The sequence below is a fragment of the Sinohyriopsis cumingii genome, chromosome 1, assembly GCF_028554795.1.
Source record: "Sinohyriopsis cumingii isolate HCF-2022 chromosome 1, ASM2855479v2, whole genome shotgun sequence".
Classification (NCBI taxonomy): domain Eukaryota; kingdom Metazoa; phylum Mollusca; class Bivalvia; order Unionida; family Unionidae; genus Sinohyriopsis; species Sinohyriopsis cumingii.
Genome location: NC_142961.1, coordinates 4904661 through 4927644, shown reverse-complemented (window position 1 = coordinate 4927644; position 22984 = coordinate 4904661). Strand labels below are relative to the sequence as shown.

Genomic DNA, 22984 nt, shown 5'->3' with positions numbered 1-22984 from the left:
GTTTTCTGTTAGGGGTTGGGGTCTGAACCTAGATTGTTTTTCAGTTTGTAGCTCTACTAGTCGTAAAGCTTATGGTCAGTTGTTCATCATTCTAACTGTCATCTGTCATACATTATCTGCTCTATGTCCATCAGTTACAAAAGAGCTTATGGGATGGTCAGTTGTTAATCATCATAACCGTCATCTGTCATAGGTTATCTGATCTATGTCCATCAGTTACAGAAGTTTGTTATCACTATCTTCTTGAACTACTTGTAGGATTGCCATGAAACTTTCCACACATTTGTCTCATGGTCTTGTTGGTCTTAAATGAAAAAGACCTTCTCAGACATTCAGTATGGTTACCATTGCAGCTATCTTGAAAATCATGTTATCAGACTCCTCCTATATATAAGGCCATATCAAATTGGGGTTTTCATTAAAAGACTTCCTATGATGTCTAGGTGGTCCTGAATGAAAATCATACAGATCTCATGTCCAGTATGGGTGCCATGGCAACCTTTTTGAAAATCTTATTATTGACTTCTCCTCCTCAATGGATGTTCATATCAGCATGGAGTTTTCACTAAGATAACTTCTTATGATATTTTGTCAGTCTTGAATAAAAATGGTGCCTTAGTGAATTCCAAAATGGCCACCATAGCCGTCATCATTGGAAATCTTGTTATTGCTTCTTCTACATGGATAGTCATAACAACATGTTGTTTTCACTGTAAGACTTCTTATGATGTCTGGTTTGTCCTGAACAAAAATGGTACCGATCTGATTTCCAATATGGCCACCATGGAAGCCATTTTAAAATCTAGTTATTACAACTCTACCTGAACAAAAAGTCATATTAATGTAGCCATTTCACCAGAAGATTTCTTATGATGTCCAGTTGGTCTTAATGAAACTGCTGCCAATATAAAATCTAATATGGCCACCCTACAACAGCCTACTTGAAAATCTTGTTATTGCTATGGATGGTTATATGAACATTGGGTTTTCACTAGAATACTTCTAATGATATCTAGTTGGTCTTCAGTAAAAATGGTGCCAATCTGAAATTAAATATGGTCACCACAACAGCTGTCTTGAAATCTTGTTATTGCTATGCCATAATGGAAAAGTCATATCTTGAAAATATCGTTATCTCTACTCATCCCAAATGGATGGCTATATCAACATGGGGTTTTCACCAATGCCCTTCTTGTGGAACCTAGTTGGTTCTAAAGAAAAATGGTGCCAGTTGTACATCCAATATGGTTTCCATGTCTTAAAATCTTGTCACTACTCCCCCTGAAAAGATGATCATTATGACATGTGGTTTTCTTTAAAAGACTGTTGATGTTTTACTTTGTCCTTAATGCAAAAGGTGCTAAGGTGACATCCAGTATGTACACCACTGCAGTGTATTGTTACTGGTGAAGAATACCATCAATGGTCCCAACAGCTAAAAGGAAGAAATGGTCTTACCTTGAGTTCCTTGAAATTCTTTTCAACCAGTACAGTGTCAGTCCATTTGAGGGACCCTTTTATAAAACAGTTCGGTATGCTTTGTATATGCCTGCCATAAGTCAGAATATATTATATTATGATGTATTTCTATGCATCTGATGTTCATCCATCTGTCATACTGATTTCATTTCCACACAATTTTTCAAATTTTCCAGTCTACAGTTGCCGAGCTTAATGGTTGGCTTGCACATGAGATAAGGAAAAAAATGCTTGACTCTGGGGTTTAAAGGTCAAAGGTTACTGTGACTGAAAGAAGACAAAATGTTGCGACCAGTAACAGTCTACAATTATTAGCCTTTGTGGATGACTTGCACTTGGTATAAGGAAGAAACCTATTAATTTTTGGGTCAGAATATCTAAGGTCAAAGTCACTGTGACAAAAAGAACAAAATGGTTTCTGCACAATGCTATTCTACAACATAGTCTTGGACAAAACATTGGGGTAAGGACTTCAGGTTTTTTGGTTAATAAAACATAAATGGTCAGGGTCACTGTGACAGAAAGAAGAAAGGTTATTTCTATCAGTTGTTGACCAAACTTTATGGATGGATGGCACTTTCATGTAGAGTAATAAAGAAAGGTATGGATTTTGGGGTCTGAAAGTCAGTGTAAGTCTAATATGAAATAATATTATCTGCACATTAACTTAAGAAAACAGGAGTTATGTTTATTGAGACCTTTTGGTCAATAATCGCCAGAATCAACCCTGTCCTGCTAGTGCCACTCTTATTTTTCTATTGTACTATTGCCACTCTTGTTATTCTATTGCACAATTGCCACTCTTATTATTATATTGTACTAGTGCCACTCTTGTTATTCTATTGCACTATTGCCACTCTTGTTATTCTATTGTACTATTGCCACTCTTGTTATTCTATTGTACTATTGCCACTCTTGTTATTATATTGTACTATTTTAAAAAATGGTGTTCTACCTTCACATTCCAGGTAGGTTTAAATCAAATATGTGTGGATAGTTTGCATAATGTGCATTAACTAATTTGATTTGTATAGGAGACAAATTATTTAAGTGTGATGGTGGCTTCAAATTTAGAAGCTTCATCAACAAGAAACAAGACCATTTTAATGTGTTCTAGTTCTTCTGATCAAAATTGTTTTAGATATATTTGGATCTACTATTTGTCTGAGCATTTTGGGAAATGAGTATGTGTGTTTTGGGATTTTTAATGCAGCGTTAACAATTAGAGTCATATCACTATGATGTCTGCAGTATGTCAGTTTATAGTGATGTCTAGCACTATGGCATCATGCTGCAGATATGTGGCATCATGTCCTGCCTAAGTATATTATCCTGACACCAGGCTGATTAGTCCTAACACTAACTTTTAATGTTGAGCGCCAAGCTTGACAGCTGCTAGTATGCTGGTACCATATTTATAAGTCTTGGGTATGACTTGGTTGAGGTTTGAATCTGCAACCTCCTGTATCCGAGGCAGACACTCTAACCACTTAAGCCACCAGAGCGGTCATAATGGGAGAATTATGGTTTGAAATAAAAAATCTTGCCTTAATGTCAGCTCTTTTGTAATATAATTTTCACGATTAGATATATTATCCCAAGTATTCTGTGGAATAAACTGGACATAAATATGGATGTACAGAAATATATTTGATTTCTTTTAAGATTTAATTCATCAGCTGTCAGCATTGTGCAGCTCAGCTCAGGCTGGGAATGTTATAATGTGGTGATAGGTATAAAGAGCTGAGGAAAGTACAGGGGCCCTGCTACAATTTATTCACTTATAAGCCAGTTGAAGTGAAAACTGCACAGACCCAGATCTGCTTGTCGTGTAGTGTTCCAGCTGCTCTGGGGGTTAACTATTTGTTAGGAGTAATCTTTAAAACATTGCCCCTGATCAGATGGCACATTATGTGATAGAGTCTATTTTGGTTGCAGTTGGACTCAACTTATAAGCAAGTATTATATATATATCTGCTGATGTGATAGTCCAGACCATTAATATAAATTTTCAGCTCATATTTGCTGCACAGGCACATCTCAGTCTGTGTTGTTTGTTTTACTGATTACTCAACAAACTGCATTGACACAGATCTGTTGGTACATTATTCAGTGGCAGATCTGGGTCTGTGCAGCTTGCAGTTGGATTATAAGTGAGTACAGACAGTAGCTATTACTATTATTGTCACAATCTACAAAGTAATAATGTTTCTCTCAGACAGCATAGGAAGAGTCTCAAAAGTGTAAATACATTCAGGTGGCTCCGCATCTCTTTTATTCATTGTATCAACAATACTCATGACTGAACTTTTAGTACTGAAATCCTACAAGCCATAATTTAATAAATGCATGTAAATATATTACCACCAATCTTGGTGTCTCATTATCCTACTTTTCTATTTGATTTAATTCTTTAAGTTAAATTTCAGAGCCTACCCAAGGGAATGCTGAAGTCATCAGATGCAGCAATGCTGGTAGAGAACAGAGGAAAATGTCGATACAAGAATATTTATCCTTGTATGTATTTTGATTTGCTAGTACTCATATTTCCTGTTTTTTATTTTATTGCAACATTTTTATACTGTAGAACTATTCATTTTGTTGTATGAAATAACTGTTCTTTACAAAGTTTCCCATATTGTAGAATAGTAGCAAATTTTATTTGGATTGTTTTAATTTTTGATGTTCTGGGAAGTTAATTTGCAGTGATCAGTCTTTTAGTTTTAGTTATATTTTGTAATCAATTCTTTGTCAGTTTAGCTCTTTTTTTTGCCTAAGAGTTGACAGTTTGTCATAAGTTTTTTTCTCAGTTTCGCTAAGAGTTATTCAGCCTTGCAATTGATACAGTAATTTCATATTTACCTTTTGGTCTTTGCACATAAGTAGAAGAATGTCTGTATTGATTGTGCTGATAAATTACAGATGGAAATACCTTAGTACTGTATGATCCATACTGTACTAAGTACTGGTGGTATGATTGTGCTAATAAATTACAGATGGAAATACCTTAGTACTGTATGACCCATGCTGTACAGAGTACTGGCTGTTTGATTGTGCTAATAAATTACAGATGGAAATACCTTTGTACTGTATGATCCATGTTGTAAAAAGGAATGGCTGTATGATCAGGATCGGATTGTTAGTGAAATTTCAGCAGAGCTACTACTGCATTGATAATTTTGGAAAAAAAAGAGTATTGCATACGATAAAAACAAACAAAATACTTTTAGGAGAAAGTTGGCTTATGTTTGAAACATTAATGTTGTGTATTTTTTGACATATTAAAATCTGAAGTATCAGCTGTAACATATTCTTTGATATCGGCATTATATGGGGCTGGGCATGGCCCCAGGTAGCTGAGTGGTCTAGGCTTTGCATGGCCCCAGCTAGCTGAGTGGTCTAAAGTGCTTGCCTTTACTATTCACTGCCATCTCATTTCTGTCCATGTGATTTTGAGTCGTGAGCACAGTCAGTGTGGGTATGTGAGAGAGCTTGCCCTTTAGTTTCTCATGGGTTGGAGGTTCTTACTAGGGTTTCAGGGTTTTCACAGGTTCTTCTTCCATCAGTTATACTGGCTGCCGTGAATGGCCTATCATGTGTTGAAAAATGGCATCAATCCCACAACAACATTTTGTTTCACCATTTTAATGCAGTACGTAGAATTATACTTACCAATTGCTTACAGAGATTACAATGCATTTCTTTTTTCCTGCTCCGGTGGCCTAGTGGTTACAGCATCTGCCACAGATACAGGACATTGCAGGTTCAAACCCCTAGCCAAGTCATACCAAAGACTTATAAAAAAAATCTTACTAACATCTGCCTCACTAGGCACTCAGCATTAAGAGGTTAGTGTTAGGACTGGTTGGCCTGGTGTCAGGATAATGTACCTGGGTGGGACATGATGCTACATGTCTGCTGCATGATGCGCCAGTGCAGTGCTAGACATCACTGTAAACTGCCACAATGCAGATGTTGTAGCGATATGACTGAAAAATTGTCAAAACTACGTTACAAATCTATATCATATACACACAAAATGCAATTTTTCTCCCGAGAGTAATATTCTCTGTTGTCCAGTTTTCTATTTCCTCTTTCTATTGTTATAAGTTAGTGCTTTGTGTCTTGCATGTTTGACAATTTTCATGGACAGAATAGTATTCAAAGGAAAGCTGTAGGTAGGATAACATCCATCTATGCATTTGATAAGAAGTCTGCAGCTTCAATTTTTTTTAAATAAGTATTTCCACACTACATTAAAAGTAGCAGTTTAACCCTTTACCTCATTGAGTATATGGCTTTTTTAGCATTTTGATATACATGTAGCAAAGTTACCCAGTTGTACACTGTGAATATAACACCTATTACCTATTTGACTCCATACACATAGGCCTGCCTGTTAAGCAGTGTAGTGTATCTTACGTTTAACATCAATTTTAACCATTTTATATTTTTATTACACCTATATTATGTATCGAAAGATTTCAGAGTATGTGAAGCTGCATGGCCAGCTGTAACTGCCATTTCTCATACTCAAAATTTACAAGCTTTTTGTCTACGTCTACATCACTAAATCATCTGAATTTGATATTTTATAAAAAATTAATTGCTGCCTACATCAATATCAGAGCCTTTGCTTAAGTTATTGAAGCTTTTATACTTGTGATTCTAATCATGAAAACTTAAAAAAGTAATGAACAAAATCCGCAGCCTCCATTTCAGGGAGTGGAGTATAGGACCTAGTTATTTTAAATAACAGATTTCAACCAGATCTTAAACAGTGACCATGTGATCTGATGTAATGGTTATTCACACCAATGAATGTAGTATCTAATAGGGGTTTTTCCTTGAACTTGGCAATATGAAAACCCACTCAAAATGGCTGATGTTTACAGCAGGCGTCGAAAGGTACTCCATGTGAATGGTGTAGAGGCGTCCAGAGGCGCTTACATGAGGTAAAGGGTTAAATAAATTGAGTAGTTGAAGAAAAATATCTGTCTATAGGAAAGGCATCCAGATTCATATTTATCTCCATGCTTTTAAAATCAAAAGTAGGGATTATGTTCTCCTGGAAATGTGGATGTGCATGCATGTGTGGGTGATTAAATGTGTTGGCATGTGCAAAGGATTGGTTAAACTGCCTTTGAACCTTTTTACATAGATACTTTAAACTAGGGTCTCAAGATGTGCACAATTTTTGTTTTGTTTGGATCCATCGCTTGTTAAGGAACTTGATGGATAGTAACATTTCTGTGTATAAATGTGAGTGTGTGTGATTTGGATTTTTAATGTAGCTTTAAAAAAAATCAGTCATATAGCTACGATGTCTGCAGTGTGGCAGGTTATAGTGATGTCTAGCACTGGGGCATCATGTTGCAGACATGTAGCATGATGTTCCACCTAGTCAAATTATCCTGACACCAGGCCAACTAGTCCTAACACTAATATCTTAATGCTGAGCTCCAAGCGAGGCAGCTGTTAGTACCATTTTTGTAAGTCTTTGGTTTGACTCGGCCAGGGATCTAACCCACGACCTCCCGCATGCTAGGTGGATGCTCTAACACTGGGCCACCGTAGCGGTCATGTATAAATGTAAGATGTGTGTTATACCTCTCTGGATATGATGCATCTTTGCTGAAAACTTAAATATTGTTGAAAAAATGTGTTCTTTCCAGTGCAGATTTACAAATTGCAGTATAGTAATTGAGAAGATTGGTAACTATCTCATATATTTTTTGGGGAGATTGTTAAACTCCTATTCAGTTTATGATATCTAGGAGATGTTTTGATGCTTCTAATGAATCTAAGGTGTATGTCTTTGTGTTTAATCCACAATTTGTATACAATATATTTCAACAGTAAAACAATGGAAAGTCACATACATTTTGGGTATTTATTATTACAGATGATGAAAACAGAGTTGTTCTGAGGAAGGAAGCCAGTGATCCCTACTCAGATTTTATCAATGCATCCTATGTCAATGTAAGTTTGCTAAAATACTTTTTTCTGTACAGCCAAGTGAGCTGAAAGTAAGGCACTGTATCCAGCATAGGTCATAGGTCATAAATCTGCCATCAGTTGCTTCTTACCACAAAGTAATCCATATTTCTGATAAGATTTTAATCAAACTGGAAATATGGGTTTATATCATCAGAATCTTGGACAGTTTCAGTAATGAGTAAGATGTATGCATGATAATGAAGTGACCTTTTATCAGATTCGCTTAACTTGTTACCTCTCAGGAGGCTGTTATTTCTGATCCGAGTTTGTTCAGTCTTGGAATGCATGCTTACATCATTAAAATCTTAAGCAAGTTGGATAATGACTGAAATCCATGAATAATAATGAGGTGATGTTGTATATGATTTATTACACCATATTTCTGATGTGTGATTATATCATTAAGATCTTCTAAAAGAGATCCATGCATCAGATTTGGAATATGGACTTATAATATCAAGGTTTTGAATGGGTTTGGTCAAGAGCAAGATCCCTGCATATTAATGAGGTAATCTTGCATGTGATCATGTTACCACATTGAAGACCAGATTTATGACCTAATTTGATCAGATTTGAAAAATGGACTTTGATCAATTTTTTTTTAAATTTGGAATATGGACATATATCATTAGGATCAATTTTAGATTTTTGTGGAAGCATACAGTTTGTAATTTGCAGGATCCACACATATTATTGAGGTGATCTTGTTACCACTCTAGAAACTATTCCTGATCCAGTTTTGGTCAGGCTTGATAAATAGGCTTACATTGATCAGGCTTGATAAATAGGCTTACATTGATCAGGCTTGATAAATAGGCTTACATTGATCAGGCATGATAAATAGGCTTACATTGATCAGGCTTGATAAATAGGCTTATGTTGATCAGGCTTGATAAATAGGCTTACATTCATATGGCTTGATAAATAGGCTTACGTTGATCAGGCTTGATAAATAGGCTTACATTGATCAGGCTTGATAAATAGGCTTACATTGTTAAGACTTTGAAACAATACCATTATGAGAAAAATCTGTGGATATTAATCTGATGGCAATTTTTGCATCTGATTCATTGAGTTTGTTAACACTTTAGTGACTCCATTTCTGCTCTTATTTTTTTCAAACTTGGTAAACATATATATTGTGTTTTATTATTATTGATTATTATGGTCAATGCATATTAATGAGGTGATCTTGTATATGACTGGTTGCTGAGTTTCTTAAAGAGACCCTATTTCTTCTTTGAATACATTTCCTGATCACATTAATATTAGGAATATAAGCCTAGTACCTTCCAAACCCAGCCCTGCTAAAAGACGATAATTCATTGTCTCTATTTAGGAAAAGGGCAATTTATCTTACCTGTTTCATCTCCTTACCACCACTAGGTGTCACGACATTGTACAAGTTTCCTCTCATCAATCAAAGCCAAATTTGTGTTAAATCCAAACCATCCATTCAGAAATTTGGATTTATTTGCATTAATATTCATCCCATAACAGGTGGTAAATATTATTTTTGAATTTTATGAAAATTTTGTGAAATTTTTCACTTTTTTGGACATGGTCATTTTTAGACCACATGGTACAAGACACTGTCATTGATGTGTGGTGTTATTCATGGTTTCATGGACATTGCCTGTTGCTTTCTCACCCTGTTAGTAATGAGTGCTTTAGTGACTTATTAGCATTGGCAATTTGTACATTTTTGTTGAGTTTATATTTTGTTGTTGTCTTTGTAAATCATATAGATGAAGTGCAGTAACTGCCGCAAGTTCAAGTACAAGGAAGACATTCTTGATTCATGCCTTGCCTGTACAGAATGTACTTGCATCATTACCATGCATTCTGTCTGTGCCATATAGTTTGAGAGAGCATGGTCTATGGTTTTTGCAAAAGTCGACCAAGGCAAGAAAAGAAGGTGATAATGACACAAATTTTAAATTCCTACAGGTACTTATGAATCAGTGGGGGATTGTACCACCAGTTTTATGTAGCCCACTGCATGCCTCAGCATGGCCTTTAGGCCTGTAAGTCATGGCTCAAAGGATTTTTAACAGATACAACAGATCCATGGTGTCCATATTGCTCTCTGGATCCATCCATGATCATCCAACCATTTTAGCTAGCCATCTCAATCAGAGAATCTTAGTGAAAGATCCATTTGCCTCCCCAGGCCTATTGATGACTCTTTCTACAAACAAAAGGGTTCATTTACATCCCAAATGGACCGCTCCAGTGTCCTAGTGGTTAGAGCGTCCACCTCAGATGCGGGAAGTTGTGGATTCAATCCTTGGCCGAGTCATACCAAAGACTTACAAAAATGGTACTAACAGCTGCCTCGTTTGGTGCTCAGCATTAAGAGGTTAGTGTTAGGACTGGTTGGCCTGGTGTCAGGATAATGTGACTGGGTGGGACATCATGCTACATGTCTGCAGCATGATGCCTCAGTGCTAGACATCACTGTAAACTGTAACAATGCAGACATCGTAGCAGTACGACTGAAAAATTGTTAAAGCTACATTAAAAATTCAAATCACACACATCCCAAATGCCATTCAGATCTCAACCTTATGCCAGCAGACAACAGCTGAACTAGTCTACGATTCACCCTTACGATAGTGACACAGATCTCTAATTACCCATGAATAATAAAGCAAGATGTTACTTTTTGTTACAGCTTGTACTAAGTATAACTACAGCAGAGCTGAGTAGCGAATATCATTTTATTATTTACAGTATAACTTTTCAAAATTGGAACTAATGAAAATAAAACAGTTTCTTGTAATACATATTAATTATTTATTGTCAATTTCATATAACATCCTTATATTAAATGTGATAATACCTCATTACTATGCGACATTTTATGTTGTTATTTTTCTTTGCTCACACATATAAACTGTGTACTTTGGACGTAACAGTCACACCACAGCCCTCATTAACATATTTATATTCATGCGCCGCATGTAAACATTGGACGAGAACACTAGTGAAGAATTCTTTTTACTTTAAAGGAAAATATTGGGTGAGAAAAATAATCTACGTTGGGATTTAGACCGAGAAAAGAAAATCCCAGTCACAGGGTTACATTATATGTCTCCCCACTCGGGCAAGCCTCGTGGGGAGACAAATAATATAACCCCTTGACTGGGATTTCCTTGTCTCGGTCCAAACCCCAACATAGATTCTATATGATTCTCCATCCAAAGGTACAAGTAGTCCATTAGTCATGATCTCACAGATGCCTACTTACTTTCATGTCTTTATTCACCGGATATCATGAAAGTTTTTTGGTTCACTTACCCTAACAAAGTTTGCCATTTTTGAGTCATTGTATTCTGTCGTAATATCAACACCTAGGTATTTTGGAAATTATGGCTTCCATCATCACCATGTTACGGTCAACTTCATTTACAATGTATGTGAACAATCTTCTCCAGAAACATGGCAAGTTCTCAAGAGAAGAATTGATCTGTCCCATTTGAATCATCAGTGAATTGGGATAATCCAACCGTAACCCATGCCAGTGTTTTGTCCACATTGGTATGGAGTTTATAACCAAGCTTGTAATCTCCTCATGTGTGCAAGATACAGATCGTCCATGGCCCACTTGTTGCAAGACTTCACTACGGTTAGTGAGAAAAGGGGACTGGTGGAACTGCCTCTAGACATCAAACTTGAAATGAAAGCTATCATAAATGCCTTTAGTTCTAGAAGGACCACTCTGAGGGAAGTTATTTCTCATTATATCGGATTACTCCATAGTGGTTACTTGGCTCCTCCGGGGGGGGGGGGGGGCACCAAAATCACCCAATCTGTGCACGTTGGCTTGGCAGTTTATTCATTAATGCTGCTAACTTCAGCTCATTGAACAAATCAGACTAATTCCCAGAAGACTCGATGTTCCTTTTTCTTTCGTTTTGCTTTGGGGTGTCCCATTGATCAACTTCTTTAAAGCAAGGTGGAACCATAAATATCTCACCTTTGTCTCACCAGTTCCAGACCCAAAAGTTTGTGCCACGGATGCACTGTCAATCAGATGGGTGGGGTTATAACCATTTGTCTACAGTTTTAGTACCAAAAATAATACAGAAAAAAGCAGTCAGAATTGCAAGGTAATTCTGATAGCCTCGAGTCCATTGTCAGTGATCTGCTTCATCTAACAATAGACCCATTCAGGAAAATTATCGGCCACACTGAATCTTGTCTAACCACAGTTGCAGTTGTTCAACCCCACCAGGACAGTCTTATCTTTCATGCGAGGTTTTATTGAAGACAGCCTTGCACAAGATAAATATTAAACATTAATTGTATAGGTAATCTTGAGTGCACCATGTCCCTTCACTTTGAAGCCTTGTGAGGGAAAGTGGTGTGTTTTCATGGACTAATTCGAGTCAGTAACATTGTCCCATCGATTGCCTTGATCCCGCAACTAGCCTATTTTTTGTTCTGGATATGTGAGGATTACAAGTTGGAATCAGTTACCATCAAAGGCTACTGCTCGATGATATCAGACACATTTAGGCATCATGGCAGAAGAGATATCAGCCATGATAAAGATCTATCAGACCTACTAGCCAATGTTGATTTGAATCAACCAAAATCCCTAACCCTGCATCCAAAAGTGGAATCTGTCTTGGGTCTTAACATGGTTCATTTCACAAAATATATGTTAGCCCAAACATCGCTGAAGCTGTTAAAGTACAAAATCTGATAGCTTTAGCTTCATATGCAGTGTGAGTGAGTTATGTGGCTTTTCAGTTGACAATGAAGGCAGGAAGCAGGGTATCACCTCCCAAGAACAGTCTTCATGGATTAAGTGGGTTATATGCTTGGCATACTCTGATGTCTCAAAATATTGGAGTCATTCAATGATGGTTTGAGCAACCTCTTTGAGCCTTGTGTTCGAACACTTGCAGAGTCAACCTTCTTGAGTTTCTATCTTGTTGATTTAGCTTCATAGAGACAAAACCTGAATCTGGTGGGTCCTGTGAGTGTCGCCCATTTGATCACCAGACCCATTTAAACTAAATCAGCAGACCAATTTAAACTAAATCAGCCTCTTGGCTTTGCTGAATTTGCCAGTGAACTTTGATGAAAAGAAGATTTCAGTAATCATTTTCTTAAACTGATTGAGTCATCATGGTTCACTTGACCATAGGCTATGTGCTTTAAGTTGGAGATCAGGTTATCAGTTATATAGGGAATCCAATCCTTCTTCCAAGAAGGATATCCGATGCTGAGCATTCCCACCTCCTATTGCCTGTTCTCCTTATGATAATGTGAATGGTAAATGTATTTAAAGGAAAAACACATTTTTCTAGTAAATTATATTTCTCCAAGAAAACTTATCTAATCACATTACTTTCCACTCTTGTATGCAACCATCCTGGTTAATAGTAGATCACTCAGCTTACAAACTGGCAACAGAAGGTGGTTGCTAGAGGAGGTAATGAGCAAGAGTTATTGCACTTCATCTATATGACATAGTCAAATAGATGAATTCTCATCTTTTAGTATGGCTGGATTCAGGTTCTTGCAAATGCCACATTTAGTGTTTATTGACACAGTCACTTGCAAGTTATTGAGGGAATTTTTGAACTTAGAATTGTTTATGTCATAGGCATATGATTGCCAATGAGGCGGTGTTTGTTAAATATGTGCCTGTTTCAGAAGCACAGACATGACTTATCTGGTCCCATATCATTTGTTCCTTGAGTTTTTTCTAATCTACAGCATGTTACATGCTCTCTCTCTCTCTGTCTCTCTCTCTCTCTCTCTCTCTCTCTCTGTCTCTCTCTCTCTCTCTCTCTCTCTCTCTCTCTCATAAATCTTGTGCTGATTGATACCCATATGCTGGATTTGATATGTTGAAAACCACTAGACATTTGAACAATTACGTAAAATAGGGATTTGTTTTACAGTTTTGAAGAACAGCTATAAAAATATTTTGCAAAAGAGAAGTTTCATTGACAACTCATTGGAAGAAGAAGAGGAAGCCTTACAGCTACAGCTCTCAGCTGAAGTCAAACTGGACTAACAGTTCTTCTCTTTGTAGGCTATGGGGCTGCCATCAGATCTTGAAATTTGTCAGACTATGATATGTGAAAAATATGTGTCTTATTTACTTTCCAGTCACTTTAACATGCACCAAAAATTTTCTCGTCTTCTTGATTGTTGTATTCTACCATTTCAGGGTTTCAATGCACCAGGAGCATTTATAGCAGCACAAGGTAGGAATGTTTTTTGTACAATTTGTCACAGATACTTCTTGATATAATACTTGATATAATAGAGCCAAAAAAATATAAACAACATTTTTGTCTACACCATAGCTGTGATATTTGATATAGGGAGGAAAAATATAGAATTTCATTCCATGTCGCAATGTCTTGTCTTGAGGTTCATTTTCTCAATGAGTAATCATTTTTTTTAACTACCATGTGTTCTTAAGATATGGCCCTGTGTCCATCATGTGTTTGTGACAACAGTTGCTTGTACTGGAGTCCATATTTCTAATCAAATTTCAATCAGACTTGGAACATATTCTAATGTCATGCAAATCTGGAATGAGTTCAGCCAGGCTATATCAATGGATCATAAGGTGATCATTCTTTTGATGTTGTTGCCAATATGAAGACCATAGATCTGATCTGATTTTCATCAAACTTGGAATCCATGATTATATCATTAACATCTTGGACACGTTTGATAAATGAGTAAGATACATACTTATTAATGATAATATCTGATTGGTTGAGTTGGTTACTACTCTGGAAGCTATATTTTGTTATCTGACTTATTAATGATGATATCTGATTGGTTGAGTTGTTTACTACTCTGGAAGCTATATTTTGTTATCTGACTTATTAATGATGATATCTGATTGGTTGAGTTGGTTACTACTCTGGAAGCTATACTTTGTTATCTGACTTATTAATGACGATATGTGATTGGTTGAGTTGGTTACTACTCTGGAAGCTATACTTTGTTATCTGACTTATTAATGATGATATCTGATTGGTTGAGTTGGTTACTACTCTGGAAGCTATATTTTGTTATCTGACTTATTAATGACGATATGTGATTGGTTGAGTTGGTTACTACTCTGGAAGCTATACTTTGTTATCTGACTTATTAATGATGATATCTGATTGGTTGAGTTGATTACTACTGTGGAAGCTATACTTTGTTATCTGACTTATTAATGACGATATGTGATTGGTTGAGTTGGTTTCTACTCTGGAAGCTATACTTTGTTATCTGACTTATTAATGACGATATGTGATTGGTTGAGTTGGTTACTACTCTGGAAGCTATACTTTGTTATCTGACTTATTAATGATAATATCTGATTGGTTGAGTTGGTTACTTCTCTGGAAGCTATACTTTGTTATCTGACTTATTAATGATGATATCTGATTGGTTGAGTTGGTTACTACTCTGGAAGCTATACTTTGTTATCTGACTTATTAATGACGATATGTGATTGGTTGAGTTGGTTACTACTCTGGAAACTATACTTTGTTATCTGACTTATTAATGATGATATCTGATTGGTTGAGTTGGTTACTACTCTGGAAGCTATACTTTGTTATCTGACTTATTAATGATGATATCTGATTGGTTGAGTTGGTTACTACTCTGGAAGCTATACTTTGTTATCTGACTTATTAATGATGATATCTGATTGGTTGAGTTGGTTACTACTCTGGAAGCTATACTTTGTTATCTGACTTATTAATGACGATATGTGATTGGTTGAGTTGGTTACTACTCTGGAAGCTATACTTTGTTATCTGACTTATTAATGACGATATGTGATTGGTTGAGTTGGTTACTACTCTGGAAGCTATACTTTGTTATCTGACTTGGATTAAGCTTGAAATATTGAGTTTTTATCATCAGGATCTAGAATGAGTTCAGAAATGTATGAGGTCCCTGCAGCAGATTGGCTGACATTGTTACCACTCTGGAGGCCATATTTCTGAACCAGTGTTGATCAGACTTAGAATTTTATACTTTTATCATGAAGAACTTGGACAGTAATGATCAAGATGCTCACCTGTTATTGAGGTGATCTTGCACCTGATTGTTGAGCTTGTTAACACTCTGGAAACCATATTTCAGATCTAATTTTGATGGTACTTGAAATATGGGTATATACCATCATAAAATGCATTTTGGAATAAATCTATGGCTGGAATTTAACAAGGATTATTTCAGTCATTATTGTGTGTATATTCCTTAAAGTATTCAATGCACCTCCCCTAGCAACTTACTGAAATATGGTAGAATGAAATCAATGGACAATATGTTACCATTTCACATGAATACTCGTGGATGACTCAGAAAAAATTAAATCTCACTGAGTAATTTGTTACTGGTATCGGAAAATATCAGTTGCATGCATGCTACACATGATTTTGGCATTACCAGCTTTGTATTGAAAGTTTGTAATTAAATATAGGTTACAATTGAGATATTGCCCTTGAATTCTTGATATCAAGGTAACATATATTATGTTCTCATGAAACTTTTACTTCCGTTGTTGTGGAAAGAAGCTTTATTTACATGCTTATACTTTTTTCTAATAAATGAAAACTTCAAAAACATTTCAAGTAGTTGGGAGTCAAATTCTGAAATCATATTACAATCAACATCTTACTTTTCCAATGGACAAACTGTTTGCTATTATTAAACAAGGTGTTTTTCATAACAATGTATGTTATTTCTGCATGTTTTCTTTAATTGGGCCCAAACGCATTCATTATGTCCAGGAATGTTTAATAGCAAGATTTGTTACAGTTATAGACCTCTATAACAATAGTATCTCTATTTTTCACAAATGATTCTATTGAGAACCAAAAGAAGTTAAGGTTCTTTATCACAGCAGATTTGCAAGTCTTTGCACATAATCTTTTCATGACCATTCATAATTTTTTAACATCTTTTATTCATCATTTGTATCATCCAAGGACAGTTTGTAACCAAAAAAAATTACATATTAATTCTACATTTACATGTAATTCTTGAAGTTTATGCTTAATGCCTTGATGGGCATCTTAATTTGCATTCTAGGAGGGTTAGAAGGAGGAGAGACTGGAATACTTGAAAGCAAAGAAAGAAAGAAACAATGTATATAGGAGAATACATACTTAGGCATGCTTTGTATTAGGGATTGAAGATGCGACTGCAAAAGTGTAAAGCAAATTACAACAAGTGTTTACTTTTTTGTTCCCTAGTAAACATCCAACTTGAAAACCTTGAGGCTGGCCCCTAGTAAACTACCTCTTGAAAACCCTGAGGTTGGCCCCTAGTAAGCTACTTACTTGAAAACCCTGAGGTTGGCCCTAGTAAATTACCTGCTTGCAAACCCTGAGGCTGGCCCCTAGTAAACTACTTACTTGAAAACCTTGAAGTTGGCCCTAGTAAACTACTTACTTGAAAACCCTGAGGATGGACCATAGTAGCTTACCTGCTTGAAAACCATGTGGCTGGCCGTAGTAAACTACCTAATTAAAAACTTTGTGGTTAGCAAGACTGAATTCAGTGTTCCAACACTGCTATGTACTGACCAAAACTCTGGAAAATTAGACTGATTGTTCTAACTTATTTTATCTCCAATTTTCAGGTCCCATGGACAATATAGTAGATGACTTCTGGAGAATGATTTGGCAAAAGGATTGTGGCAGAATTGTGATGCTTACAAACTTGATGGAAGAGGGCAAGGTAAAAATGGTTTCTAATTTAATTTTTCAACACTGTGCCACTTTAGTATCTCAAAACATAGTTTTGAATGACATTATTTTTCACACTTGGCAATACACTGGAACCTTTATATAACTTCAGGAAATTTTCTGAGATAGAAATTTTTTCATTCATTCCATACCTGTTCTTAATTTATTTTTTTTATTAGCAAATTTTTCCTTGGTTTCATGTAGCAAGTATAATAGGTGTGAGTGTACTAAAATATCTAGATAGTTCTCAAAAATTACATGCAACACTCGGGCGTGTTAAGTAGCCTTCAGCATTTGGGGTAAACCAGAGCATCCAAAGTAAACTAAAGCTGGACATTGAAACTTGGCCAGAAATGGTGCAAATCAGAAGGTCCTAAAGTAAATGTAAACTACAGGCTCCACATGGGACTTGTATGCCCCACCATAAGAGTGACAAAGTAAGAGAACATAGATTCATTTGTCGATGATGTATGTTTACTTGTTACTGATCATTAGCAGAAACTGAGAAAAAAACACCCATCGTGTTTGATCATTTTGACTGGATGATATTTATCCCATTTTGAGTGAAATACAGGTCCACTTGAAAGAGGTTTAGCATACACTGATGACATTTTAACATTCACTTCTCGCAGGATCTGCAAATTTAAGAAGTTTGTATTGTCCCATACTGCATTGTTGCAAGTCATAGGCAGTAATTAGCTTTACTTTGTTATCACCTTTGATTACCTGTGCTGAGATTTCCTTGTTTCTTATGCATATGCATGAACCTGCTTAACCAATCACTGCAAGAGCAAGTGAACTTTTCTGTTTGTTGTGCCAACATAACCTTTCACATTGTTTGAATAAACCATCGAGGTTTCTCTTTCAACCACAATCAGTCATTGATCAAGAAAATTGGCACTTTCGTTGATGTGTAGGAAATTTTTACATTGTGCTGTTGATGATATACTTTTGTTTATGCTTATACATGAAATATGAGGAAATATCAGCTGTGACCGATACATAGGCACCATGACAATGGTAATTTCAGACATTGCTTGTCATAGCCAATGTCAACATTGGAAAGAAAACTTGTCAACTTTGAGTTGCATTGTAGCTAGAGCTTTGTTTTGTGTACAATAAATGAGCAAGTTTCCACATTTCCAATTTATTTAAAATTTATTCTCAAAAATTGTTTTGAACATTTACGTTATGCATGTTTCCGTGTATTTTATTCCATTCTGTAAAGTTAGATTTTCTCAGTATGTTACATAGTAGTGAAAATTGCAAAATTAAAACAGAATTTTTATATATTCCTTATTCCCATACATGGCAACTAGTTAATGAGCAAGTCTGATGATTCAGTAGCATACCTGAAATTTAAGTCATCCTCAGAAGGATATCTTTGGAAACCATCAGATGTGGTATCAAATTGGCATCCCAGCTTAGAGGCTAGTCTAGTTATGAGGCTTTAGTTGTCCCCATGATTCACATTATTTCTTGTTCAATTTAGATGGTGAATTTACATTTTCTTAATCTCAATACTTTTCATAATTATGTATTTTTAGCGGCAACAGTTGAAATGTATTGTTGGTATTCTTGAAAATATTCTTGAAAAAAATAAAACTTGGATTTCTCCTTCAAATGCTTTCCTCAATCACATTATGTTAGGAATATTAGCCTGCAACCTTGTAAATCCAACCCTTACTAAAATTCTCTTTTTCTATTTCAAAAGACAAAGGGCATTAACTCTTTCCTATTACCTCCCCTTGGCGCCACTTGGTGTTGCTAGTTTTTAACTTCACAGCTGTACTGGATAACATGGTCCAGTGATAACTCTGACATTCCAAGCTATTGTTGTGTTCTAATTGAGTCATCGAATGTTTCTTTCCAATTTATTGCGTGGATTAATCATTCTGTTGCAGGTTGTGTACTTTTTTCAATTTATGCCAAATTTGAGTGATTTTTTCATTTTTAGGGACTTTGTTATGTTAAAACCACATTACACCACGCTATATTTGACCTCTGCAAGGTTGTTGTTGTTGTAGGGTTTAACGCCATTTTTCAGCACACGATAGGCTATACATGGCAGCCAGTATTAATGGTGGAGGAAGAACCCCTGAAAACCCCCGGAAAGAACCACTGATCCACAAGAAGCTACTGGCAAGCTTTCTCACATACCCACATTGGCCGAATCTGAGACTCGAACCCACACAGACAGAGGTGAGATGGCAGCGATCCATAATGGAGAGCGCATTAGACCACTTGGCCACTCGGGGCCCCCCCTCTGCAAGGTCATTACAAGCTAGTTTTTTGCTTACTCTGTTTGAAACAGAGATGGTTTTAGTGAATTTTAACATGCTGCATTGCTAATTTATGCTTTGTTTTTCTCCTTCTTGTGTAGTTTTATTAGAATGGTCAACTAAATACTTAAAATGCATAAGTTCTAAGCATAGTTTATAAGGTTTGAACGTGGCACTGAGTGGGGAATATATTTATATTAGTGAGTTAGTAACTTGATGAATCACTAATTTATGCTATGCTTTCTTTTCTTGTGTCATTTCAGCAGAATGTCATTTAAATGCTATTTATGCCACTTAGAGAATAGAAGTCTACCATGACTCTTGTTTTGCTTATACATGTACTAAGTATACACCATCTATGATATGCAGCATATGTAGTCGGAGATCAGAGGAAGTCTGGTATACCATATTAGCTAGTTAGGCTCTTATTAATTTTCTAATTTATGCTTTGTTCTCTTGTGTGGTTTCAGGAGAAATGTTTACTAAATGCATGAATTGCATGTTCAGAGCCATAGTTCATTTGGCATTGAAGGGAAGGGAATAGTGAATAAGTCAAGGAAGACAGTCTATGGTTTGTTGTTGGTGATGCCAACTCATTAGGGAGTATTCTCCAATTTTAGGTGGCCCAGTGAGCATAAGTCATCCCACATGTCCAAGCATGGCCTTTGGGCCAGTTAGTAAGGGTACTTGGGGTTCGTATTGGATCAGTTGGATGCACCTCCTTATACCACTGCTAGTTACCAGGTGTCCATCTGTCACCAGAAGTCCAGCCATCGCTCGCCATCCAGTATGAGAGGCCTTTTGAGAAGAAGGCCCAGCCAACTCTGACTCATTAGGGTAGTGTTCCCCAATTTCAGGCAGCCCAGTGGGCATTGGTCCCCCTGCATGACTGAGCATGGTCTTCAGGCCTGTCCATATGCATGTGATTTATACTGGATCATTGGATCTAATAAATAATATAATAATACCGAAGTGTCGCTGGCCAGCCAGCCATCACTGGCTATTCAGCTGTTACAACATAGGGATCTTTTTGATGATGGTCCAGCCAACTATGATTTACAGGAATCTTAGTGGCAGATCTGTCTGTATAACGATACTGTTGGTGACCTGCCTTTTCTATGATGGAGATTTATTTTGGTGAGAGATCTGCCTGTCCAGCCAGAACCTTGGAGTGGCTGGTACAGGTGTTAGCTGGACCATCTTCTATAACTCCAGCATCCAGGCTGAACATTTACTGGGCAAATTAGCCAGCAGTCCTGGTAGTGCCAGATTTCCATATGTACACTGCTTGTCCACAAGAGAGATAGTTATGTTTTCATTGGGATGGAATTGAGTCATCATACCACCTGGTATGTCTTCTCTGCAGGTAGACCCTGTTGGGCATTGACACACAGTGGGTGCGATGGAGCTCCTTCAAATCTTACTCAGATCTGACCATGAAACTGACGGAAGTTTAGCTTTCAAGCCACCATCAAGTACATTTATAGGGTGTTGGCTACTTCAGAATGCCCTCCCCAAAGCACTGCTGTAAAGAATCAGTAGATCTTGACGAGGAGGGAGAGATGGATTTAAGGCAACAGACACCTTCAGTACTTGACAAGAATATAGTAGCTGTTCATATGTCCACTCATTTGTTTTATAAAGCAGACAGATGTGCTCCATGCCCTTCAGAGCTGGTTCAGGATGTTGTTACACCTTGTTCATTGGTGGATTTGGCCTCATTGGCACCTTTCAGACTCAACAGAGACACCAAGCAATAGCCACGCTTATGAGCCGATGGACAGGATTGACCAGAGCTGCACACCATATCATGGCCAATACTTTTACTAGTTCAGCCAATTTACTCCTGATACAACTGTTGTATATCTGTGACCCGTTGCCTTGCCCTCCCTTTCCATACAACTCTGTTTGGGTCACTATTGCTTAGCAGGAAGAATAGAGGAGGATGGAGGCAGGCAGATCAGGAACTGTCCCTCCACCTCACCACTCGGCCCACATGGGCATTTGGAACCATTCAGCCCCCTCCAGTATGAAGGGATATTAAGCAGCCACAGGACAAGGGATCTTCTCAGTCACATGTACACCAATATCAATGCCTCAAATGTAATTGAACAGAGGCAGTAAGAAACTGAATTTTAAGCTCACTGGATATCCCTATTCCCTCAGAAAGGGTGTGTGCATGTGTGATCCACTGGATATCCCAGAATGGGTGTGTGCATGTATGATCCACTGGATATCCCTATTCCCTCAGAATGGGTGTGTGCATGTATGATCCACTGGATATTCCTATTCCCTCAGAAAGGGTGTGTGCATGTGTGATCCAGATCATTGGGAGAAACTTCAGTTTTCATTCATCAACATTCATCGCCACTCTCCTCCTCTCCCCTCTTCCCATATGATTGGGAAAATGATGACTTTTCACAGTCGCTTATCAAAAGAAAAAAGGCAGTCATGCTTGTGCAAAGACTACAGTCTCTGGGGTTTTATTCAAGACTTTCTTTTTCAGAAAGCAAACAGCAAGTTGAGACCCATCATTGACTGGAGTTGTCCATGACCAATTCAAGATGGAGATGGGGAGTTCAGTCTGCCTCTCCATTCGATGGGACAAATATGGCATCAGTCTCAATCTGACCGACTCATATTCTTGCATCCCCATCCACCCCATGCCACAAACATTTTCTCAAGTTTTGCTTACCATGATAAAGTTTGTCAGTTCAGAGTTTCTGTTTGGCCTCAACATCATCTCTTGGGCTTTTACTGAGATTATGGATTACTTTGTCACCCAGTTCTGATTGACATTATCTACAATGATGGCAATATACCTGGTCAACATCATCCAGAAACATATGGTAAGCTTATTCTACCTTGAGGCAGGAACGATCTCCTCTCTATTTTAGATCATTGAAAGATGTCAGACCTCTGTCCATCCTAGAGTTTGTCCATCTGAATATGGAAGTTTCTAACCAACCAGAATCTGGTGTGACATCGTCATGTTTGCATAATCAGAATTGTCATGCTCGTTGAGTCTGTTTCCTACAGGACTTAGATTTAAGCGAGAGAGTTTTTGCAACTACCTGGTTTATTCGATGAGGCAACCGACTTGATCCAGCTCAGATATCTTTTTTTATGCTCACATTGCAAGCACATTAGTGCCCTTTTTCAAGTCCTCTTTATCAAACAGTCTTGATAATGCCCGAGATTTGATCATTCAGGTGTCATTGGTGCAACCCAGGTTGGCTGACTATGGGAATCTTGCAGAAGAAGCCCCAGTAGGATAAAACTTTACCATGGTTCAGGTGCCAACCTGTTGCTGACCATCATAACCATCAGCAACACATATGATAAAATTGACTCTGAACCAAGAATGGTCCTCATTAGGTCACACTACTATGTTGTGTTGACCTTTCTCCTCAAACAGGGAGGCACCAAATCACCCGTTCTGATTTGGCAGTTTCTATGTTGATGCAACAATCTCCATATCAA

General features: G+C 37.1%; 1 protein-coding gene across 2 annotated transcripts in view; it reads left to right on the top strand.

Annotated features, from left to right (window-relative positions):
- The window catches only part of LOC149806343 (uncharacterized), a 204096-nt gene that overhangs the window by 109406 nt on the left and 71706 nt on the right, over positions 1 to 22984 (top strand). For both annotated transcript variants that reach the window (XM_089951805.1, XM_089951815.1), the window contains 4 exons: positions 3909 to 3996; positions 7385 to 7461; positions 13676 to 13712; positions 17114 to 17211. In XM_089951805.1, the coding sequence (XP_089807931.1) occupies positions 3909 to 3996; positions 7385 to 7461; positions 13676 to 13712; positions 17114 to 17211 (300 nt within the window). The remainder of the gene's footprint in view (positions 1 to 3908; positions 3997 to 7384; positions 7462 to 13675; positions 13713 to 17113; positions 17212 to 22984) is intronic.